Raw genomic sequence first — 26,322 nt, 5'->3', positions numbered from 1 at the left:
AATTTTTGTTTACCTGTGAAATAACAGTGAAAATTAGTGCCAGTTACCTAACGTTGGTATAACTTTGGAGTTCGAAGGAAAGGGGAGGATACTTTTCAGAAATGAACATGAAGTTATGTCAATAAGTGTTAATAGGGAGTTGCTTACCCTTTCTTTGCACCACTCCCACGTCTTTCTCTAGCTTAAGTAGGTAAAACCATGGTAAAACTAAAGACGGAGATCTAAAAATAGGTCTAAATCGAAAGTACGAACAGTAACTAGGCCATATATTACACTCAATACGATAGTAGAATTATATTTGTTCTTTCCCCTGAATGCTATTTTTAAATCTTGAGCCCTCAGCAGGTTTTAAAAAAAGTTATTTTTATTTTTTTGTTAACTTGTCGGCGCATCTTGTCTGCGCATTGTCTTAAATTTCCTCTCTTTACGGGTTACCGGCAGCGTCGTTCTACAAAAAAATCTTGGCTAGTTCGGGAGGTAGTGCACCTTCAGGAAATCATTTTCGTTTACCTCTTAAACTGCTAGACCTATCTTCTGCTTGGGTAAGTCCACATCTCTTTTTTTAATAGGAAAATCAGCTTATTTAAATCTAAGTAGAGTAGATCTAGACTACAAAAGCTTATATACACCATTAAATTTGATTAAATCTAGATCTACAAGTTCCAGTCAACTGGCTGAAGCCGAGTGACTGCACTTCCGTATTCTTGTTTTGCTTTTTTTGCAGTTTTCCTTTTTGTTATTATTTTTTAAAATGATAATAGATTTTAGATCTAGAGACCATCTAGACTCTAAGATTCTAGATCTAGAGAGATCATCATTAAAAATTAAGTTATATTGCTGTCTCACTGTCACAGTGTCACTGTGTGACTCTTTGAGGCCTTTGTGACTGTGTCAGTGTGTGTCACTGTCAGTAGTGTCAGTGTCTGACTTTTACTTTACATTAAATTACTGGCTTTGAATCTAGGAATTTAGACCTATATATATACTAATCTAGATCAAGATATATTGAGTAATAGATCTACCATAAGTGGCATAAATTAAATTTAATAAGTTAATTAAACTATTCTAGACTAAGACTAACACTAAGACAAATAAGTCTGGGATCAGTAAGAAACTAAGAGTAAGAGTCTAGATTACTCTAGGACTAGATCTATATTAATTATTACTGCGATGGATTGTTGCTACTGTTACTGTTAAGAGTAGTCTAGATTTCTTGACCAGAGAGTACTCTTATAATATAGGCCTATAGATAGATCTGGTCTAGCTAGATATTTAGATCTTGATCATCTATTCTAGACCAGTGTGTGCAAACTTTTTCCGTAAAAGAACACTTCACACATTCTGAGTATTTAGCAGAACTCTTCAAATGCTTATTATTTAGAGAGATTAATTCACAAAGTGGCTTTTTACTTGTTAATTATTCCAGTAGTTTGTTCATAATAAAATGCAAGAGAAAGAAAAAAAATGTAAATGAGCAATAAAAGAATGTTAATCCCAACATATTATTAGTCTTTTTTTGCAAATTTATTAGCTAGTTTATTACAATAGCAAGAACTTATTATATGAAACTTTAATGTTTATTACAGAATTTCCCATATGACTAGCTGAAAATTTACAATGTCTAAAATTGCCTTCTTATACACCAGTAAAATAGAGAAAGTGGCCTATTGTTAGGTTAGGTGACATTGACCTATTATATATTTATATATATATATATGTGTGTGTGTACATTTTCTGCATAAGTTGTGTGTGCTAGAATAAATACATGAAAAGTAAGTAAAAGATAAATTATATCAATTTCAGGTTTAATTTTACCAATTCAATGCAGCTTTAATTATTCTCAGTCAAAATCTTAACCTACATTTTTAACATATTTTATTTAAGAGTTAATATTTACAAATATTAATAAAAAAAATATAATATTATGCTTTTAGCCAAATATATTTTATATATCAATCTAACATGCTTTTTTTCATATCAACCTTCTGTGTCTTACAAATAAAAAAACAACAAATCTTGGATGTAGGTTAATAGAAAAAATTATATAGCCACGCCTATGAAATGTTTCACTATATAATATAATTTTTAAAAAGTTTTGTTTTTTAAGAAAGCCTACATTGGATAATACCTAACTGGAATTACATTTTTATATTATTATATATCATTTTTAATGAAAAAAAATTTGTGTCGATGTGCCAATAACTCAAACTTTAAAATCATTATTTCATTGCTTGTGGTGAACAAGTTGGTTATGTTAAGTTAACATACACATTTGTTCTCAGATTAGTCTATTCTAGATGTGCCAGGCATTCATTACACATTCAGACAAATGTTACTTTTACTGTTTCCATTGGGAAAGCTTACCTATTATCACCATTATCAATAATATAATCATATACAAGTTGACTCATCTTGCTGGGCTTTGCCATGACCTCATTCCTTTTGGCACTCAAGTTCACAGTGGGTCTAGCTATAAATAGAAATGACTGATAAAGAGTTATGTTCATCTTATTCTACCAGGATAGTTGTCTCCATCCTACTACACTTTTTTCTTCAAGAATTAAGTTTCTCAGGTGGAAGCAGATTAAAAGAGATATTGATTGTAAATTTAAATATATTGTGAGCTATAGTTTAAAAATTTAAAATTTTAGGGAGATAGTGAATACTTACACCTTTATATTATAATATTGCTAGCCTTATTATTATCAGTTTAGGTTTTTATTCTGGGAATATGGTGCACAAACTCTAGGAATGAAACATATTTATATATAATAACTTACACCAAAATACTTTCTTTTAATTCATAATATGCTAGAAAGAATGGCAGGTTGCTTTTTAGACTATGAAGAAATGGGTACATTTTCTTTTGTGCAACTTGCAATAAATACATCATTTATGTTTTTGATTAGCAGTAGTGACATTTAAGTGTTTATTTTTTGTTGTAATTTCAATGATGAAAGGTATACATTTTTTAAGGGTAATTCATTTCTGTTCTTAATTATTGAAACAAACAGGTACCTGGAACTTTTCCAGATAGCTGTCAGCTTTGTATCTTGCAATAGAATTGTTTATGCCCTAGTAGCCTGATGAAAGTGGAGTGTTTTTGAAATGCTGTGAACAGTTTTTGTTTAGTTCAGTTTTTTTTTTTTTTTAATATAAAGATATCACATAAATCACATTTATTGGAGTTGATGTAGTGTTAAGCAATCATAATACTGAATTACATTTTTTAAATTACTAAACAAATTATTCAACATATTTGAAAATCAATATTTTATAACATCTAAATACACAGTCACATGTATAGCTTTTATTGAACTTTTTTTTTTCAAACAAAAAAAATCGTGGATGGTATGAACATAATTGTGGTGGGAATATCCCGACCTTGTTTGTTTGTATCGACTAAAAAAATAAGTTTGACGAGCTACATAGTGTACATTAATTTCAATACATTGTAACATGGCTCCAACAAGTCAGTGTTTATTTCTTGAACAAAACTTCTGTTATCCTGTAACACATTTTAGACTTGCTGGTGACAAAAAAACAACAACTAATAAATATGTTAATAATAAGATTGTAAATATATTGTGTGGTACAAAAAAAAAAACAAAAAATATTTGGGCGGCCTCTGCGGGTCAGTCGAACTTTAGAGACATAACCTCCAACTAAATCGCGACTAATCAAAGGTCCTATTCTACACGTTGTTGGCTTATAGTAGCTGTTGTACATTTCATTTTGAGAGAAATAAAGAGTTAACATTGTTCTATTATCCCGGCTGTAACACTTTGGCCATAAGTTTCCTTCCCTGGAATGTTCGCAATTCCTCGATACACTAACTAATGTAAAACAAGTGGAGGAATATTCAGCACATAAGTATTGCTACGATGGTGAAGTCAATATAAAACTAGAACGCGACTTTCTAAAGGTATTTCAACAGTCAAGTTTTGTAGACAATTTTTGAGTATCGTATTAAGATAGACGTAGGTAGAGAGTGTATCATTTGTAATACATTCTTCATTATACATATTTGTATATAGATGCGAATAAACTAAAAAAAAATGTAAAATTAACAAAACAACGGGGCATTTTGAGTTCACATCAAGCCCAGTAGCGTAGCAAGGTACCCGGGTTCAAGGATATGTTGGTGGGCTACCTCCCCGAAAAAGACGAATTTAGTGTGTGACAAAATAATCGAGTCGTAAGTAATAATTGTCGTTTCGAGAATGGCCGCTCTTTGCAACAAATTGTCTCAGGTAAAGTGAAACAATAACTTGTTTGTTGTGGATAATGGACAAATTAATGATCCAATGTAGCTGTATATGATTAAAAAAAACAGGCTAATCCCACTGACTTGATATGTCGTTAATGGTTATGGAAAGCTTTGTAGGATTGCCTCTTTGAACACTATTTTATGGCAGCATCATATTGGTAAGAAGAGACTACAAGGCATAGAACTCTTTGGACTTGAAACCGGGCATTAATGACTGAATTATGTTGACAATTTTTGTCATGGGAAAGAAATGTTATCTTATTGAGAAACAATGACGTTGATAGTTCTGTAAAATACGTTGATTTTGAAAGTCTTTAGTTTCCTCTTGAATGTTCTCTAAACAGTAGTCAGTGATAGGCTTATCAAATTGTCTTTTATTTTTCTTCCAATCGTGTGGAGCAAAAAGACTGGATCAACATCCCAAGAGGGAGCTACCATAGCAACCTCACAGCTTGACGTAGATTTTGCTGTTCACGTTGCAACATTTTTGATACAACGTTGATTGCGCTTACAATTGTGTGCACCGCAATAAGCAGAACAATAGTACCGTATCGAATGTTTTAAATGTTCCCATAAGTGCTACAGCTTCCAGGCATTCTTTTTCCTTTGGGGAACACACATTAAATTGTTTTAACATCGTAGCACATCAAAATAATTGATTTTCTTAGCTGTTAGAGCATTATTCCTTGATGACCGCTTGACATTCAATGACCAAAATCATTCACACTTTGAACGAAGTCATAGAAATATGCAACTTCTAGAAGACAGCTGACATAATGATAAAGTTGCTAAAATACCAACCCTTATTTATTCCTGAAATGTCTTTTGGGAAATTCAAGTTAACTCTATAGAACTCATGTTTGACAATGCATTTCATGACTTCTAAAGATGTGTATTTAATATAAAAACAATGTCTTTTTTTGTTGTTGTTGTTAAGTAATGTATTGATAAATGAGGAAAGACATGTACAATAGTTACTATTCGTATCATTTCATATATTTTTTTGCCACTTTGGTCTTATACCCAAGGGCTCATGTGGGCCCCAATCGATCTTGAGTCATGGGCCCATGTGCTATGAAGCCCTTAGCGCCATGGTTGCTACGCCACAGGCTGTGGGCCCCGGTTCAAGAAGCTGAACTTTCATTATGTTCCACTGCGTACTTTCAATGTAGCCCAGTAAGTAATTCAGTTGGTTCACCCAGTTCGACTGCGTACTTTCAATGTAGCCCAGTAAGTAATTCAGTTGGTTCACCCAGTTTGACTGCGTACTTTCAATGTAGCCCAGTAAGTAACTCAGTTGGTTCACCCAGTTCGACTGCGTACTTTCAATGTAGCCAAGTAAGTAACTCAGTTGGTTCCACTCTCTACAACTGAACTTGTAGGACATATGTAATTCCACACACTGTGTAGTGTTTGTATACAATCCTTTCAACACAGGAATGTAATAAATAGATCGATATTTCATGGCCCACATTCACCCAGATAAGTCCCTTGGTGAGTTGGGGGGAGGGTATTGCCATCCAGGTCATGTTCTCATCAATCTTCTGCTGACCTGGTCTAGCTGGGAGGAAAATTGTGTTCATTACTTCCAGCTAAATACCTGTAGTCAAGTGAAGGAGCGTAGGCCTACTATTTTCAAGTTCATTTTAATTTTTGTTTCTGCTGGTCGTTAAGTGAGAAATTGGAATTATTTGCAACCTACTTGCAGGTTGATAAGAAAAATGCCTTTCTGGCAGTTGCTGCGGTATTAAGTTTGCTTGATACACTAGTTGAAAGTCTATGAACTCATGAAAATGGATTCAGAACGTTCGATTTTTATGAACTGATCAAAGCAATATCGGGTATTAACTGAATAGTATGAGATTTAGAGGTGTAATTGTACACTTAAACTTGAGGGTGTGTTTACCAGTTAAATTAACATTCTTTTATTTTATTTCCTTCTAGGCGCGTATGTAACTAGGCTGTTATATCTATCATATATTTTTTTGAGGGATATACATCTTTATAGTAGACTAGACATATGTTACCCGCGACCCGCGGGTCTTTACTTGCCATTACTGTCGATATAGTCACTGAGAGTGTTTTGTAAACAATTAAACGAAATAATAATGTACTAAGTAAAGCGAATGTGTCAATGTAAAAATAGTGTGAATGAAGCTATCAAATCAAAATAGCTAATAGGCTTAAATCCATTTTTTTAAATTAAAACATTTGCTTTTGAACAATCTAGTGGATTGGATTTAGATGTATGTTAAACGTAGCTAATGATCCTTTCACGTTATTTCTCTTTCGCTACGAAAATAAAATTAGTTTTGCGAAAATGGTTTACCCGAAGTCGATACATTCTTATCTATTAAAACGAAAAGAGCGATAGCTTTGTTAAATAAATGGGATTATAAAGTGAACAATTAAACGAAATAATTTTTAGTACGCGATTCATGAATGAACATAGATCTAGGCCTATCTCAACTCGGCTTCGCAGCTTTCGTAAGCGAATGTAGCTTTAGAAAACCAAATTTGAATGTTTATTTGATCAAAATATGAAATGAATGGACTTTAATTAATATATTTATGTGTTAAAGTATAAAACTATCTGTGCGAAGAGAAGTTTTATCATCTTAGAGTTGGATTAGAGTTTTAGATCTAGGGATCTAGGGATGGGATTATAAAGTGAACAATTAAACGACATAATTTTTAGTACGCGATTCATGAATGAATATAGATCTAGGCCTATCTCAACTCGGCTTCGCAGCTTTCATAAACGAATGTAGCTTTAGAAAACCAAATTTGAATGTTTATTTGATCAAAATATGAAGTGAATGGACTTTAATTAATATGTTTATGTGTTAAAGTATAAAACTATCTGTGCGAAGAGAAGTTTTATCATCTTAGTGTTGAATTAGAGTTTTAGATCTAGGGATGGGATTATAAAGTAACAATAAAACGAAATAATTTTTAGTACGCGATTCATGAATGAATATATGGGAAAGGACCAATGGCGAACGCTTTTGTGCCAGTTTTTGGTTTAGAATTTTTAACTCCGCAATGGTTAAACATATTAAAAAAATGAAAACATCTGCGGACTCCTCAGCTATTGGGCGATAAAACTAAATTTGACTCTTTTTTCCATATCAGCTATTAAATTTATAATTCAAGTCAAATTGCGGTAGGGGTCGGACCTAATCAGCGAACGCAATTTTCGCGGGAGTCATAATGAGCGAAAGGCCGTAAAAAATAGCGAAATAGCATGTTAAAATATAGGAAATTATGCTTCAATTAGTTCTATCATCTAACTTCTTCCATGAAGCATTATAAATAATGTCCTCCTTGTGTCATTAGGCCTAATTTTTTTTTCACTTTTCTCGTGCTCCACATCTCCTTTCTCTGCTTGGAACTGAAGTCTATATAGCCTACGAAACTTGCGATCAAATATTTTTTTTTTAAAAAGAAAGAAAGAAACTACAAAATTCTATCTCGCCACCTTCTTATAGGCTAGTCCACGTCGTACTACTCTCCATTTCATAAACTCTCGTTACTGCAACTATTTTTTTTTTAAAGAACTAATGTTCAGTGCACTTAATCACCATCAACCCGATCTTTCAACATTTATACACATATTAATATCATTAATTAGTAACAAGAGGTTAACCAGTCAGTTAAAAAAAGGAGGACGGCAAAACAGAGGTCCCCCCCCCCCCATTATAAGCACTGTTAACATCAACTGAAGCGTCATTTCACCCTCACTGGCAAAGAGGAAAGTAGCTGCCAGCATATGACCTCTGAGAGACTGTTGGAGAGCTGCGAGTCAAACATTTTAGACGGAAAGAAAATGCGGGAAAATATGCTGGTCGCAACTGGGCGTAGTCATGTGAAACACGTAGTGATGCACTCATCCTTAATCTTCGAAATCGAAGACATTGGGTTAAAGTTAGAAATAGGCCTATTATTTTAATATTTCAGTTTACAAACAATAACAATAGATACGACAAAAAGAAAAACAGATTAAATCAGTAACTAAATTATTATTAATAGCTTTTTAAGCTTATAATAGGGGTTTCGCTGAATAGGTTTTCAGTTAAAAAGGTCATTTTGAGCGAACACCCCATAATATTTTTTTTTCAACGAAATGAATAGCCTTAGCTATTCTAGCTAACTATTTCCTCATCAATTAAGAAGCATAATATGCAATTTATTTTCGGTCGATGTCCATTGGTGCTTTAAAATCGCCTTAAGTTCGGACCTACTCTCATTTATCCGGAAACGTTTTGAGAATGAAATTTCCATACATGTCAACTTTGACCTTCAGCTATGCTTTATTGTATGAGGGAAAACGAAAGTGAATATGTGGGAAATGTAGAAAAATGGAGTCTTTGTAATACCATTCTATTAGTTCTGCAGTTACTTTTGAAATAAATAAGAATAGATAAAAATTACGGAGAGGTGTTCGCTTTATATGCCATTTCGCTGATGGGCCTTTCCTATAGATCTAGGCCTTTAACTCGGCTTCGCAGCTTTCGTAAACGAATGTAGCTTTAGAAAACCAAATTTGAATGTTTATTTGATCAAAATATGAAATGAATGGACTTTAATTAATATGTTTATGTGTTAAAGTATAAAACTATCTGTGCGAAGAGAAGTTTTATCATCTTAGAGTTGAATTAGAGTTTTAGATCTAGGGATGGGATTATAAAGTAAACAATTAAACGAATTAATATTTAGTACGCGATTCATTACTGAATTGTCTAATGAAAGAATGTTCGTCAGGAAATCTGTAATCACAGATATAAGGAACTAATTAATGTAAAAAATGCTTTTGAAACACAAAATTGAAGGTTAATTTAATTATATAATGAAATCAATGGATCTTCTTTTGTATTTTCATGTATCGAAGTAAAAAACTATCTGCGCAAAGTGTATTTCTTAAAATTAGATCTAGGTCTAAATCCTTTCTATCTTTTCTCATGTCAACATTGTAGACATGGCCTAGATCCATAAAATACTATAGCTGTAATAGAGTCGGACAACTTTATTTTTTTTGAGGGTCTTACATTTGTTTTAGGGCTACAATACATTCACTAAGGTCTAAGTTGGTACCCAAGGAACATTCCTGCCTAGTTTTATCAAGATTGGTCAAGCGGTTTTGATGTCTATAAGTAACATACATACATACATACCCCTCACATTCTACTTTATAATATAGATATTCAAGAAAAACCCTTTCGGTATTGACATTTCCTAAACCATAAACATTGGTCTATGCATATCAAGTTGCCCACCCATGTCACACTTTGTGAAGAACATAATTCCACACGTTTACAAACGTATCTTGGTTCACTCACAAGTTTTATGTTTGCTTGTTTGTCTTAGATCTTTAAACTTTGCAACAACTTGCTAAATAATTATAGACATATTTTTTGTTTTTATTTGGCCGTTGTGGCTATAGTGTGACATCGACCTTTGAATCTTTCGTTCTAATCCCAAATACAATTTCAACTGATACACACACGTTTCAACAAGATGAGTTCAAACTCAAGAGTGCTTGAACACTTTTGCCAAGCCGTTCACTTTTAGCTCATTAAATAATACTTTAACAAAAACCTAGTGTAACGTTGATCAGAAAGTATTAAACAAAATTTCTTTCCATCACACACGTTGCACCCCCCACCCCCACAATTGTATTGCTCTGTTGCAATGTTCAACTCGACCACTGGTCTCTCATACATCACTTTAATCGTTATGTATCTTAGGTTATAGCTGGAATAGCCCCCCCCCCCCTTTTCTTGTTCACATTCCCCGTTTCACCTATCTGTGGAATCCACGTTATTAACTGGAGCTCCAGGTAAAAATAAAAAACCTTCCACGTTGTGGTCTCACCTTAAAGCCAGGTCTACAGGAGGAAAAAATGTTTATAAACTGGTATGTATACGTGAGAGTGTTCTCTTCCAGTTACAAACATGAAATAGCTTAGGAGGAAAAACTGCCTAGTGGAACAATTATAGATATAGATATACATAGATACATAGAAGATAGATATATACATAGATAAAAATACACACACGCACACACACACACACATATATATATATATTCTAAAGACAAGTATTTAGAAGCTCTGTAAAAAAAAAGACCTTGTCAGCACTTTTGTTTGTTAAAATTGTGAACAGAATGTTAGACACGCATAGTATGTACACTTGTTAAACCTTTATCATTATCTATGTACTTCTGATAGCCTGACTAGATTATCTAGATCTTTCTGCCAGTTCTTTGAAAGTACACCGTTGTGTGGCAATACATTCATGTTGAGTCTAACGCGATGGCATTGTAGTTTGCGTATGTAGTCTTATGTAATCATGTTGGTTGTTTCGCCACTTTATACATCTTGCGCTATTGTTACTCTAACCTTGACATTCAGCCAAAGTTTACATCGCTGTATGGTATTTCAAATTTGTGCACAATCTGTAGGTCTAGTGGGTTGACTGATTCATTCTTACACTCTGACATCTTGGGTGCTCCCCCCCCCCTTTCTAGTGTCTTGCCGTAACCTGGACACATGGGAGAATGTCGTAGTCCCTTTTTTTTTTTTTAAAGCTAAGCATGTTGTTTGATGAATAGGTACAGTCGAGAAATGTTTAAAACTACGTTAAAAATACAAGTAATTAAATGTTACAATTGACTTTCATTAAATACTGGAATAATGTAAAACTAAACCACATTCACTAATCAAATCCTTCAGCGGTGTCCGAAATGTCAAAGAACATCACTGCTGGAGGTTTTGGATTGCAACTGACCGGGGCTATCGTCTTGTGGATTTAGATATAGCTGCGCCCCCCCCCCAATTAAAAAAAAAACAAACTTTTCATTACCGTCGTATTAGCATTGGGGGGGGGGGGGGGCTATAGAGTGTTTGTCATTTGATAATGCCTTGCAGAGCTAACGAAATCTGTGAACACTCAATTTTACACTTTATGGCACAGTGTCTATGATGAGCTTTGTCCAATGTGTCACATGCCTTGAGCCTTTTATTCCGCGTTGATGACGAGGGCGTGGCTTTAAAGGCGATGACATTTAGCCCTGTTAGCTTGATGGCGATATGTTGTGTTCATTATGCACAGTCAACTGTGTAGTCTAGACCACGTTCACGTACTGTTGCTTTCTTCTTGGGACACCAGTTGGAGAGGTTAATTTTAGAATGAGCGCTCTTGTCTAGGACATAGGTAAACAATTTAAAACAACACCGGTAGCTTTTATTTTTAGAAGAGAGATTGTGAAAGAGAATGGAGGGGGGAAAAAGTCAATTGCACGATAGGTGAGCATCTATGTGTTGAAACCGATAGGGTTAGGTGGTGAGTGGTCTGCCACTTGAAGACTAACACAAGAGTCTACATCCCTGCTGTTCTGTGTGAGTCATGAACTGGGACTAGTGGCAACCCACCCCTCTCTGTGGACACACGTAAACACACACACTCTCTCCGGTGTATTGTATTATGTGTAGCTGTGATGGTGTTTCCAATAAATTCGTCTGTCTGTAATCTTTTCCCCTCATTTTTTTTTTGTCAGTACACACATTTACTGCACACACACAGTTTACTAGACAGTGAAAACAAGAACAATCCCCCCTTCACCCCCCCCCCCCCTTTTTTTTTGTTAAGCATCAATTGTTAGTTGACAGGTAGCTAGCTAGAATGTTAGTTACCTAATGATGTTTTGTTGATAGTTGACTGATAGTCACTAATGTTTTGCAGAAGATTGCACAATGCACAAAGTTGGAACATAGCCTTCAGAAAATTATTTGCTTTAAACTAGATCTCAGTGATATGGTTTTCAGCACATAGGCATCAAGTCTTTCTGTTGTAAGCATTCTAAGTATTCTTCTTCGCATTGTTTAAATTCCATCCTAGAAAAATAGAGAGAGCTGTTTTAGGCCCAGTTTAAATTATTTTAACTGCATGGCCACTTATTCATTCAAGTCATTACAAGCTTACAGAAACATTTAGGTCTGTAGCTTATTTGTCCTATTGAGGTCACCGGATCCTGACCTTCTGTACAGCATTGTGCTAATGTAATGTGTCATTCACAACTCAAGATGCATATCTCAGGTTATAGAAAGTTTCTTGGTACATTTAAAGTGCATGTTTGTTGTAGTGTTTGAGTAGGAGTGCTGGGAGTACAAACTTTATCTCTACTAGACCAATCCCCTTGTACTCTATTCTTATCTGGCAAAAAGAAAGAGGGGGGGGGGGGATGTCAAGCCTTTTAGTTATATACTTCTAATATCTGTATGATCAAACACTAAACTTGAAAATTGCACATTTGTTTTGATATAAACTGATTTGTTCCAATCTTTGTTTTTTTTTCACATAGTCAATGTTTGCTTGGTTTGATGACTGATCATATATCTTTTTATGATGCATGCTGATTCTCAAGCCACTTTTAATATTTTAATATGTTTTTAATAATATGTTAATATTTAAAAAAAAAATTTCTATTCAGAATTATTGGAATTGTAAGCAGTAGCAATGCAGATCAAGGCTCCGCCAAATTTTGTCCCTGATGACTCCAGGGCTAGGCAGATTCACGCTCCCCCAGTACATGCTCGTTACAGGAAGTTTGATCTTTATCGAAATGTTCAACAATTTTACTTTATTGACAATCACGCTATACAGGTATTTATTCAATCAGATATCCTTGGTTAATAGCTAGTGATAAGAATATGAAAAACAACCTAAATCCATTTTAATATTAAATTTTAAGTTAGTAAACTCTACAAACTTTTTTATAAAAAAAATTAATATACAAGACAACTACTTTTTAAATAATGTTTAAAAAAAAATTTAATGTACTGGCATTTATTCTTGCTGGAAACAAATGCTATAATTATTTTGTTTGCATGTTGTTAAAACTTATTTAGGTGTAAAGTAACTAAACTTGTTTTTTTTTGTGTGTGTGTGTGTCTAGGTTGCCCAGACAGAGCATGATAACTTTACTGATTTGATATATCATCTGGTTTACAGTCAGAACCTGCAGGCTGACTTGGATAAATGCAGGCAAGCCTTTAATTTTACTAGCATTATTTTCAATGCATTCTGATTCTTTTTTTTTTTTTTCTTATGTTCTTGTAAATTAAATATAAAATAGGTAAATGTTTTTAAAAAAACAAACTTACTTGTTTTCTTATTTTAATAGGGTGATTTTTCGCTGGATGACTTCCAAGAACATGTACACCATTTCATTCAGAGATGGTGCCAAACCTAACAGTCCAGAAGAAGTTCTCCTTTCTTTCAAAAACAAGCAGGGCACCTATGCTAGAATTTTTGAAACTCTTTGCCGGTAATTTGTGTTACTGTGTCTGTTTTTTAAAGTAATAATATCAATTGTTTTAGGCATGTACTGTGCTTCATGTAACTCCATTGATGTTGTATTTCAGTTTTGCTGGTGTACATTCTATTGTTTTAACTGGCTATGCAAAGGGACTGGATTATCGCCCAGGAGACAAATTTAAAGGCAATGAGTACAATCACAGCTGGAATGCAGTCCTTATTGACAACAATTGGTACTTGGTAGATTCTCATTGGGCTACTAGATACCTAGTGTCTGAGAAAAACATGCCTGAGAACCTGGTCAGTGCCAGTTTAACATATCTTTCTTTGTTCAACAGGTTTTTAATTTTTAGGGGATTACAGACCTGCCTACCGTTACGCAAAATGCGTATTCGTTACGCAAAATCTCTCAAAAATGACCGTCAATACGCAAATACGCATTTAACCCGTCGCGATACACATTTCGTATCCTTTTTTTCCCACTCTCTTGACTAGCTTATGAGCGGTCACGGAGGTCACGCTAAGCCGTCCTGTTGGGTCACAGAGGTCACGGTTGGGGGGGAGGAGGAACAAAAAAGGTGGGGGAACACAGTGACATTGTGTTCAGATCTATACGTTGATTGGTTCTAATCGGAATTAGCAATTAGATTTAGTCTAGAAATGAAGAACGCGAGAGTGAGGGAGTGGCGGGTTGGTACCAGGTTGGTACCGTCATATAGCTGATGTGATACACCAACGTGGCTTTTTTTTTTGTAAGTTCATTAGTAGAAATTAATTATGTTGAATCCCTGATTCCCGTATTCATTTGTATAGAAAAAAATATCGAAAGGCTATCGATTCAAAACACATTGAGTGACATTGTAGATATCTAGTCTAGATCTAGATCTGGATTCTAGATCTAGAATCTAGATAACTTGTTATATAGGAATAGATCTAGCAGCTTTCTAGTTCTAGCTAGTCATTACGTTATGTCATGATTCTGTACATTACTCTACAATCTAGATCTAGATCCAATTTAGTTGTAGTATGATTTAGATTGACTAGATCTAGATCGATAACATCTACTACCATCTAGTCTAGATCTAGACTAGATTCTTAGTCTTAGTATAGAATAAATCAAGGATGAAGGTAGGCCTAGGAAAGTTTGGAGTAGACCTACGTTTGTAGCGGATCCACGGCATCAGTAATACTTAATACTCTTGAGCCCAGATCTAGAGTAGATTATATTCATTATATAGACATAGATCTAGTCTAGATATCATCTCTATTGTAGATCTAATCATGACATCTAGATCTTATATTATATATATATATATGACAAAATAGTGGATCGCGTAAGTGTTACGCATTCTGGTGCCAAAATACGCATTTTGACCATCAGCGTTACGCATTTGGACTTTTTTTGGTAGGCAGGTCTGGGATTACAATTTGCTAATTTCATTATATCTGCTCTTTGAAGGTTAAGTCTTCATACCATAAGTGGTATTAATATATTTTTGTTTAAAGGAACTTAAAAATGGAAAAAAATCACTTTAAAATATAATGTTTTTAGGAATATGAGCCTGATGATTTTATAATTTGTGTGGCTTGTATTTTAGGAGTATGAACTTGATGGTTTTATAATTAGTGTGGCTTGTATTTTAGGAGTATGAATTTGATGATTTTATAATTAATGTGACTTTGTTTTTTAGGAGTATGAACCTGATGGTTTTATAATTAGTGTGACTTGTATTTTAGGTATATGAGTATGATGATTTCTACTTCCTGACTGATCCAGAACAACTCATCTACAGTCACTGGGCCCATAAAAATGAGTGGCAACTATTGTACACACCTGTCACTTTGCAAGACTTTGAGAACCTTCCACTGGTGAAGTCCTATTTCTTCAAGTGTGGAATGTTTTTCATCTCTCACCACAATGGTGTTGTGGATACCAAGAAAGGACGTCTAGCTTTGACCCTAGGCTTTTGCAAACCAACAAACTTCACGTAAGTATTGGTTGTTTGAATTTCATAGTCTCAGTGAAACAAGATCTTTGATCCACAAGACATCTGCACCATTTGAAGCTTTATTATTTGGGTCTGATTTAGAAATCATCCTGAAAAATATAACAACAGTGTTTAAAAAAAATGTTAATGAACTTATTAACATCTTGGGCATGGCTTTTAAAGAAATTTTAAAATGATTAACACCAACTTCTAAACTTTCATTTTATTCTTTTACCTTTTGGCCCTTTTGAAATAATATAAAAAAGCTACTTTTATAAAGTGATAGTTAAATGTACTTACTTTAGTTAAATGTACTTACTTTATACATTTAAATATTAGAACATTCCATTTTCATCTTGTTTTTTTCTTTTTATCTATCTATCTGGTGTTTGTAAAATTAATTTTTACTGTTATTATTATTATCACTAACATTTATCATGTCTACATTTGTTGTATGCACTAGTAATATATAATACTTATTATTGTATTCACCAGCTATAAAATCACATTCGCTGACACTGGAGAAGAAGTTTACCAGGGCCAGAAACTGAAGAATTATGCCCTCCAGCATCAAGGTCAGAACCAGACCACAACCTTTATCTTCAGAGCTCCCAAAGCTGGACAGTACTACTTTACAATATTTGGTCAGCTGCTTACTGGTGAACTTGGAGTCAAAAATATTTTTACTGCTTCAGCTGAGTATAAAGTAAGTCATCATTTTATTGCTAGAATTATGAGTGGGTCACAGTTGCTTTTAGAATAGTTAAAGTAGTTAAAAACAGGTTACATACATTAAAAGTTGATTAAATCATGGGTCGACATTTCACTGTTAAGCTCATAAGAAATGATCATTTTATTTAAATAAACACAATACAATATAAGGCAATTTAAGATTAAATACAAAGTATTAAGGTGATCCCCATTTTTATGGAGCTGTAAATAATGTAAATCTAATTGTTAGTTGTTGTTTTTTTCCTCATTGATTTGTTGTTTATAAATAGTCAATCTATTGCAACCATTTCAGGTGATAGCAGATGCAGCAGCTACTGATGCTGCACCTCTTCCTGCCTGTTCAGACAGTAGTTGGGGACCTGGAGTGGCTGTTGACCAACTTGGTATTGTTGCCAGCCCTCCTGATGGTATTGTTACCACTGAAGATGGAGTGGTCAATCTGGAGTTTGCCAAAACGAAGCCAGCCTACATTCTCTGCAAACTGCGCAAGAATGGAGTGAAAGATGAAGATCTGGAGAAATATATTGAGGAAAGGGATGAAGGCGATGTTGTCAAAGTTAGTCCAAACATTTAGCTAGTTTAATTTAGTAGCTGTTTGGATTGTTTATACAAAAAAAAAGAATAGTAACAAAATTATATAGCAAATGGTAATAGCATAATAAAAAATTTGCAATAGTTGTTTTGTGCTTTTTTGTACACCATTTTACTATTTTTTTTTTTTTTATTAGGTATTTGTTCAATTGCCAACAAGAGGTGAATATGGTATTGAAGTGTATGGCAATGACCCAGCTAAAGATGGAGATACCTACACACATATTTGCCAATACTATGTCCACTACGCCCCACAGAGTGAGCAGCAAGGAGCTTTCTATCAAGAGTCTCCAGATAGACGAGGTCTCGCTCCAGGGAAACAGGCCACAACAAAACCTAGCAAATATAATGCTTCTTCTGCTGGGGTGAGTTGTTTTTTTTAATCAGTATTACAATCAGTGATGGGAATTTTCTGAAAATTTTCGGAATTCCGAAAATTTCATCTGATCCGATTCTCTAGCAAAAAAATCCAAAATTTTCCTGTCTAGATAGATATATTCTAGATAAGATATCAAGTTTCTTTAATTTGAAATACTTTTGATCTAGATCTAGAGCGTCTAGACTTCAACTTCAAGTTCAAAGGCTGCTTGCCAGCTTGAAAAGTTCAGTTCTAAAAATATTAATGTCATGATGCCTGGCCGCTATGCAGTATTAATTTTTACTCTGTTGATATGATGGCCCCTAGATTTTTCTAATTTGAACCCTGCCTGCTGACTTCCATGAGTTCAAATGGGATTAGATTTAGACATAGATCTAAAAGATCTAGATCTAGTAGACCTACCGGCCATCTAGACTCTATAGATTTTAATATTTAGATGTATGCCTCGGCTACTTTACATGACTAGTGAGTTACTGAGTATAAGTCTGATAGAATATAGATCTAGATCTAATAATAATATATTGGTTCTAGAGTCACTAGAGATGTAGATCCAAGTTATTAGATTTAAGTAGATCTAGATTATAGATAGATCTAGATTTATAGTGAGAAATATAAACGTTTTTTCTATATCTAACTAATAACTAATCATTACTAATGCTTTAAAAGCCCAGTGTGGTAGAAATCCACTTCTTCTAAACAACTTGTATCAGCATGAAAAAGAGTCACATAAAGATTTAGGAAGCCTCAATACGCGGTCTTATTGCTTAACATTCTCTTCCTCTAAGCATTGCTCCTCATCTGGTTGTTCTTGCTTAAGAACTAAGGAGAGATTCAGCAGCTTTCTCTCAATTGCTTTTCAAAGCATTTTTGGTGGACATAATGTGCAAAGTTTAATAAACAGTTTCTCCTGTACAAAATTTAATAATCAGTGAAACAAACAGAAGTGTAGCTCATACTTTTGAGGTATTTCCAAAACTCAAGCATGTTTTGATTTTCATACACATTTATTCTTTATAGTTGTTTGAGAGAGAAGCTGTTACAATACCAGTAAAGCAGTTATCTATTGTAGAATGCTCAGACTGCCTGGACCCAGACATAAAGCATAGAATCTGCAAAAAGCTTTCTCCTCTCATCTATATGTACAAACAATAGTGCCTTGCATGCATTTTTTGTGCATGTGTGCAGTAAAGCTTATACAGTGTAATTATTATGTAATACAACATCAGTTAAAGAAAATATGAAATAAAATGTTTCTACATCATTAAAAAAAATTCAGCAACATCTTTTTTAAAGTCGCAGCAACAGGCCAGTTAAAAAACAGAGGTGTGCAAAATTTCCAAAAATTTTTTCAAAGTCTGTTCCCATCACTGTACAATGTATATGAAATAACATTCATCATATTTCTTCTATGGAGTATTGCATTTTAAAAACAATCACTTACTCTTGTTTGATTCAGGATGCCTATGGTGATGAAGAATTCCCTCCACCACCACCTGAGCTTCTACAGCAGCAGTACCTTTATGGTACTGTTCCTGACAGCCGTCAACAAGCTGTCCAGAGTAACCTTGCCTTCCCACAAGGACAAAGCTTCTCTTCCTATGCACCTGGTGTAGGACAGACTACAGGTCAGAAACCACAGAAGGCGGAAGTTGTTCAGATTCCTGTTAGCACTAAACCCATCCAGGTAAAACAACATAATATATGTGACAATAAATTTAGGGTTGACTTTAAGTGAATAAGTAGTTACTTCTAGTCTCATTGTATGCATTACTCAACTTTTTATACATCTCTTTCTTCAGGTGGAGAAAAGGTCTGTTGGTCAAGAGGGACAAGCAGCTCCTTCTTCATTCCAGCTTCAGCAAAAGTCTGCTAAAGAAGATGCCCCAGTACCAGCCCCAGCTGGAAATAACCAGAAACCAACTTTAGAAGCTATTGATAGAAATGTTTTACAATCTGTAGATGACCATGCTATTCAGGTACTACTTGTATCTACATAACATAATAGATTTAGATCTATAATTGACAATGTGCTAGTGTAAAATGAATAGTTTTTCTTATTCAACCAACATACAGGTATCCAAATCAGAACACAACAACTTCAGGGACTTGGTCTGGGATTTAATCTATTCAAAGAACATTACTAATGAGCTAGAAAAAGTCAGGTATTGGCACATTTATTACATTTAATTAGATAGAAAACAATGATATCAACCTAATACAATTTTTTTAAAAATAAAATTTATGCTTTAGTTGCTTGACTTTGCAAACCATGCCCTACACCTTAAAGATGTAACTAATACAAGTTTCTTTGTTTAATTTAGAGTCATTTTCCGCTGGTTAGCTACAAAGAATTTGAAAGAAATGAACTTTGACAAGGTAGATAAAGGAAGTCCTGAGGAGGTTTTGATGGGTCTTAAGACTGGTAAAACTACCTATGCCATGGTGTTTGACACAATGTGCAAGTAAGATAATAACGAATAAAATTCTTTTTATATTTTTTTATGTTAAAATATAGACTAGTTTCCATATAGTCTATCATGCAAAAATATTGAATGAACTACATAATATATTTAAAATATATATAACAAACCAACAGTGCAATGTATACATTTCTGTTGGAGGACCTGTTGGTTACTTTTATGTCACACTCATTTTCTTCCATATATCTCTCTCAATTATATACTTTTCTAGTTAAAGTAAACATTGTACTTTTTCTTTTTTCAAGTTATGCTGGTTTACACAGTAAAATCATTAGTGGCTATGCCAAAGGTGCTGACTACAGACCAGGTCAGAAGTTTACACCAGGCACCAACCAACATTCGTGGAATGCTGTCTACATCTATGGCACATGGTGTCTTATTGATGCTCACTGGGCTGCTAGGAGAATCATTGGAAAGCAAGCATCAACTGAAGATTTCCACTACCAGTTAGATGAGTAAGAGAAACATTGACACCACTTTTTACTCGGCATACTTGAATATGTTCTGCTTTTGTACATTTATCTTTGTATTTATTTTTTATAAAGCATTAATATAATTTCAAATTCAAATTTAGAATTTGTATTACACTCTTCCATCTGATAGTCAGTATTAGAAACTCTACTCTAAGAACATTTAAATAACTAAAACAAGCTTACAAATATTTTATATATAATGTCTATAATAATAATAAAGCTTGTCTTCGAGTCCAAAGATTAATAAGGAATGCAATATTTCACATGGCTACACAGCCCCAGCTGTGACCTACATATTTTGTCACATCTAGGGCAAGCATAACCATTGTTTGCTAGTAGTCAATTAAGATTTTCTTTTTGCCGTCTACGTCTATCCTCGGCAGCAGATTTTCGTTAGGTGTATAATGTCTATAATGCTCAGTTATATGTATGTTTCTTTTTAGAGTTGGTTTTGTTTATTTTAAAATTGTTTCTTATTTGCAGATACTTTTTCTTGCCTGATCCTCATCAGCTGATTTACACCCATTTCCCTGAGGATAGTCAGTGGCAACTGCTGGAGCGCAGTGTTACACTTCAAGAGTTTGAGTCCATGCCTCATATGAAACCACAGTTTTTCAAATATGGCTTAGAGTTTGTCACACACCGCACAGGTGTCATTCACAGTCGCGGTGAGCTCCACATTCGTCTTCGCTATCCAGCTGATAAAATTGCTGTGGCTTTCAACTTCACCATTCAGTTTGAGGATGGCAATGAGGAGTACAATGGTGTGAAGCTGAGTCGCTATGGTCTGCAGGAGAGCTCTGGAAGGATTGCTTCATTCTCTCTTCGCTTGCCAGTGGCTGGCTCTTATATTCTGTACATCTATGCCAAAGAAGACACTCCTGAAAACAAAGATAACGTTTATGCCCAGGTTTGTGAGTACAAGATTGAACAGGAAGTAGTTCCAGAGCCTCCACCAGAGCCCTACCCACCATGCTCTTATCTCAACTGGGGAGCTGGATCTGCATTCTATAGATACAATTTGAGTACTTACCAACAGACTGCCACATTGAACACAAGAGAAGGAAAAGTGGAATTACAGGTATCTCATAGGTTTGCTTTCATTTCTTTCTCCCGTGTTTTGATTTGGTATTGACATTTCACCAACGACAAAAAAAAAAATCATTAATAATACAAATAACCTTTTTAACAAAATATACAAATTAATACATTTTATTTATATTTAGAATTAGTTTCTACATTCTCACAGTATTAAAATACTTAGCTGCGTGCTGAAGGAAACCCTATTCTCTTTAATTCTTTGTTAAAAATTCTGTCCTTTAGATTTAGTAAGTAGAAATAGAAGTATGAATAATTTATTCTAAGTTTAATTGTTGAGATAGTCAAATTTAATGACACTCATGTGTATAGAATAAAAAAAATGAGCCATTTGATATTCATTATGTGTATATTGTTTTCAGATCAAGACCAGTGGCAACATGCAGTTCATGGCTAAACTAAAGAGCAATCATTTCAGTGACAATGAACTGGAAGGTTTTGTATTACACAGGACAGTAGGCAACACAGCTTACTTCAATGTCAGCTGTCCAGGCAGAGGAGAGTATGGCTTGGAGATCTATGCCAACAACCCAGAGAAGGAAGGAAGCACATTATATCATGTTGCTCAATATCTCATTCTCTGTCAGGAGGATGTGAAGGTAAATAAAAATAGTAGTCATCCCAAAAATTTAGTCTTGTCAGAATCTTCATCAAAATGTCTTAAATAAATAATTTTTAATGTGATATTCATTTTTAGAGGACATTTTTTTTAATAGAATTATTTCATGATGATAGATTTCTGTCTTTTGGAACTGTCTGCATTAGTTAAATGACCCAAAGTTGTTCATAGCAATGCTCCTATTATAATGTTTGTTTCCTTTTTTTTTACTAGGTTGAGCCACTGCCCAGTCTTCCTCATGGTTACCTTGGAAAACAACAGAGGTTTGATGAGTTTGGCTTGCAGTGTATCTCCCATGTTGACCCTGTAGTCCATCTTGATGTAAACACAGTCACCATTGCAATGAAGACATCTTTCCCCATGCGTGTGACTGCCAACCTGATAGCTGTTGATTCAGACGAGGAGTTCCCAGACTTTGTTTTCTCCAATTGTCTCGGCTCACAAATATCTTTTATTGTCAACATGCCCACAGTGGGTTATTATAAACTACAGATCTACGCAATGCCACAGGCTGACCCCAGTCAACAACTACCTGGAGTCTTTAACTATCTGATCAATTGTAAAGGTGTTACACAGGTAGGAATTTTATATTGAATATAATAGAGCATGCTATACTTCCTGGTGCAATTATCCAGTCATTCAGTGATGCTTAAATGATAGAAAAAATATGATAGTGTGAACTTTTAGCTTTTGTTTTTTTATATACATTGCTGGAGGTGAAAAAATATCTATGGATGCTTACTTTCACAATATTTTCTCTATTACATGTGTAGTTTAACTTTCTCTCTACATTTTCTGCATTTATTATAGAGACAATGGACCTCATTCACCAATCGTAAACAAACATTTAGCCACGTGATAATATTGATAAAACAATGAAAAAGCGACAGCCTGTGTGTATTACATAATTTGTATAGAAGATATAGATAATCACGTGGCTAAATGTTGTTTGTTTACGATTGGTGAATGAGGTCCATTGTGTACCAGATATTTGATTATAGGTACACTGGTATATTTTTTAAATTTTATATTGATTTATGTATATATGTCTATTGGAAATATAGCGCCACCATATTATTATACAATGAATACAACTATGTTTTTTTGCCTATAAAAATTGTTATTGATTGTATACTTTTTTTTTTGTGAAACTTACTTTAAATGTATTGAAATAATTTATGACCTTACTTAAAATATAGAAATTTTTAGACACAAAAACTTTCAAAAGTGTAATAATTGTTTTAAAATATTAAACTTTTAACAAAAATATATTACTCATTACTAGAAACTGAAAATATTTTCTCTCTTCCTGAAATTGATAATTTCTACTTCCAAGTGTTTTATCAGGGCTGCAAGTATATAATGTTTTTGATTGTTTATTTGTGTGTCTCTCTCTCTCTCCAGGCTGTTTTCCCCTTCCCCAAGCAATATGCTCAATGGAAAGAGGGTTGCTTCATGTATGAACCAGGTGTGATTCCAACCAACAGGGGACCACATGCACACCAAGTTCAGTTAGATCGCCTCCCTGGGAAAATTAATTTCCATGTCAGCATTCCCAAAGCTGAAGCTGTGGCTGTAGTGGCTGGACAGAACTGGACACATCTGGACAGGCTTCAGGTGATTAATTAATTTTTATTTTCTACCTGCTAGTTTTCAATGAATGATGTGAATAAATGAGTACATTTTGAGACAGATCAAATTTAGATTGAAAAAATGTAAAGATAGATGTTTGATAGAGACATGGAACCTTGTCATGTATATATTGAATTATTTATTTAGCTTTTTTAGAGAGGTTGGAATATTTAAAGGCCAATGTAGACATTATGAAAGATAAATGTTTGTGACTGTATATTAGTGGAAAATTAATGAGGATAAAGCTCATGCAAGAAAATCAAGTACTAGAGAAGACAAAGTTTACACTGACTTAATAAAGTCTTGTTTCCATTGAATATCTAGACATTACAATGCTGAAGTGTAGAGCAGAGATTTAGTAATATTATTTTGTACAAACTATTGTTCAGAAATAAATGTGTGACTTTTCTCATTATTGTTGTATTACCAACATGGAGGGAATAAGTTGGATAAGTAGGGCTCTTGGTTTTAGAACCTGAAGGGGTCCTTGAGTTTGAATCACAGTGAAGCAGTGAAGAATAGATTGGTTGGGGAAAATGAATGTAGTGTTTTAGTCTCAAATAAATATAATAGTAGTAGTAAGTAGTAAATTCAATAATCACTCTCTTACATGCATGTTTTAATAGTGTCTTATCTCTTTGAATGTAATATTTTCATGTCTGTCTCATACAGGGTGATGAGTGGGCCAAGCAAGTTGAGGTTGCAGGCTTGTATGGGCAAGGTGTTAAGGTCACATTGAATGCTAACTTTGGTGGTGACAAGACTAGTTACTCAACTCTTCTGGAATATGTTTTGTAAATCATTTTGGCATTTAGTCTTTTCAGATGTATACGCAACACTAGTTAGTGAAAGAGAAGCACAAATGTAGGGAGGGTTTGATAAGAACTGAAGTCAACTATTGGTCCTATGTGTTCCATAACTCAGAGGCTTATGTGCTGTTTTGTTAAAGAGCATTTTACTTGTTTTATTTCCAATGCTTTAGTTTTAGATAGCAATCATTTTTACTTTGGTTAGTCAACTCAAACTTTGTGCATTTTTCACTTCCTTAAAGTTGGCATGTAAAATGTTTTTTGTTTGTGTTGACTTTCTTGTTCTGTTTTGTTAATGACCAATCAAAATAGTGGATCAAGTCAGTGAGATGGTCAGAATCTTTGCATATTATCTCCCTTGCTTCGATGTATTATTTTTTCTTTTCTATTTCTCTGTAAGGACATTTGATCACACAGCACTGCTTGGTCTCAGTTCAGCCATTCATACTATTGGCCTCTGGAAAGGGAGCACACAGGGTTGTACTACTTCATTCTATCCTAACCACAGTAAACTTAGAAGGGTAAATCATTTATTTCAGGTTGTTTAATACAGAAATTCTGATTAAAAAAATTATATTTCCTTTGAATGGCACTGAGGGTGAGGACTGTCTTCATGCTGTCACCCCCAGTGTTTATGTCATGGCTAATTTCATCTACTTGTGACACCATAGTTAAACATCATTGAGTAGTTTGAAGTCCATTATTTTAGAATGAAGTAGATTGTGTACTGTATTTGTGGGTTACTACTAAACACTGTTTGAGAGCACACATTTACTTGTTGCCTGAGCACAATGCATCTTTTTGTTTGCTCTGTACTGCTAAATAACCATGACTAGCCATAGTTATTCTACATAAAAATTCATCTTTGTGCATTCTATATCCAGTTTTTTTTTCACTCTTGTTTATTTGAATCTTATTTACGCAAGTATGATGTATCCATATTTATATTTCTTAAGGATAGTCATATTTACACTTTGAACAAATACTATTTTATTTTGAATCTTATTCAAGTAATAAGGAAGATCTAACCAAAGTGTGTTTCATGGGTTTTAGACACAAATCATTTTTATACCATGTGGACTAAAATTTTTATGAATTTTAAAGCGTAAGCCTATAAGTGATAGTTATATTTTGTTTTATATCTTTTTACTTTGTGATGTAGTACTTTGCATTTCATCTTTTTAATAAATGCTTCTTCAGTCTATGGCAGTCTTTTTGTTTGTTTTGTTTTGAACTTCAAGGGGTTTAATTACTGACTGATGATTTATATGATTATAATATTTAGTTGTTCCAACAACATTGCAATAAATCAAGCCACTTATGTAGGTTAGTATAAAAATAAATAAAAAATGTCTAAAACTAAATAATGGCCTTGGCATTAACACATCTATGACATCTCTAATTATGTCATGACTTCCATGATGTGAACAGCACTACACTGTTAATCCAAAAGAAATGTAAACATTCTTGCAATTTCAGAAGGAAACTTACTTCTTCTATCACAAAACTGTTACTGAAGTCACATCTACAAAATGGATTGTGTATTGTTACAAAACCTGAAGTTTTTTTTTTATGAATAACAAAATGTGATGTGAAACTAAAGGAAGTATTTTGTTTACCCTGAGATTGACCTGTTTGTGAGTGAGCAACATTTGAACTAGGAAAGATTCATTTGTTTGTGATACAATAACTTCAGCCATTTTCCAACATTGACAAGTGCTTATGAAATCTATGAACTGACTTTCTCAATCCTTTTTGACTTTAAATATTTTGTTTTGAATTGAATGAGCTTCAACCAATAAATTAAAGGGAGGTAATGCGTGTTAAATGAACATGTTATCCTAAGTTGATTAGTTTTTGGTGTGAATTGTATTTCATTAAATTTAGCTTCCACTGCATACTGCTGTAGAATATTTTATTTTCAGGCTTTCATA

General features: G+C 33.9%; 1 protein-coding gene across 1 annotated transcript; it reads left to right on the top strand.

Moving 5' to 3' along the window:
• The first annotated feature begins 385 nt into the window (after positions 1 to 385).
• On the top strand, positions 386 to 25,592 carry LOC106068552 (uncharacterized). Its single transcript, XM_056033768.1, has 19 exons — positions 386 to 542; positions 12,761 to 12,933; positions 13,226 to 13,314; positions 13,454 to 13,597; positions 13,695 to 13,887; positions 15,325 to 15,575; positions 16,071 to 16,281; positions 16,600 to 16,863; positions 17,036 to 17,263; positions 18,734 to 18,961; positions 19,077 to 19,253; positions 19,351 to 19,439; positions 19,599 to 19,739; positions 20,003 to 20,212; positions 20,714 to 21,311; positions 21,691 to 21,927; positions 22,161 to 22,523; positions 23,352 to 23,564; positions 24,252 to 25,592. The coding sequence occupies exons 2-19, from the start codon at positions 12,787 to 12,789 to the stop codon at positions 24,375 to 24,377; spliced, it is 3,909 nt and encodes a 1,302-aa protein (XP_055889743.1). The 5' UTR covers positions 386 to 542; positions 12,761 to 12,786; the 3' UTR covers positions 24,378 to 25,592.
• The last annotated feature ends 730 nt before the right edge of the window (positions 25,593 to 26,322 follow it).

This window comes from Biomphalaria glabrata, chromosome 1 (genome assembly GCF_947242115.1).
Source record: "Biomphalaria glabrata chromosome 1, xgBioGlab47.1, whole genome shotgun sequence".
NCBI classification, from domain to species: domain Eukaryota; kingdom Metazoa; phylum Mollusca; class Gastropoda; family Planorbidae; genus Biomphalaria; species Biomphalaria glabrata.
This window is presented reverse-complemented; position numbering and strand designations above follow the sequence as displayed.

Excerpts from the sequence above, each read along its gene's own strand:
- LOC106068552 (XM_056033768.1), top strand. The coding sequence starts at position 12,787 with ATGCAGATCAAGGCTCCGCCAAATTTTGTCCCTGATGACTCCAGGGCT. Across the intron at positions 12,934-13,225 it reads TTGACAATCACGCTATACAG|GTTGCCCAGACAGAGCATGA; the intron begins GTATTTATTCAA and ends GTGTGTGTCTAG. Across the intron at positions 19,440-19,598 it reads AATGAGCTAGAAAAAGTCAG|AGTCATTTTCCGCTGGTTAG; the intron begins GTATTGGCACAT and ends TGTTTAATTTAG.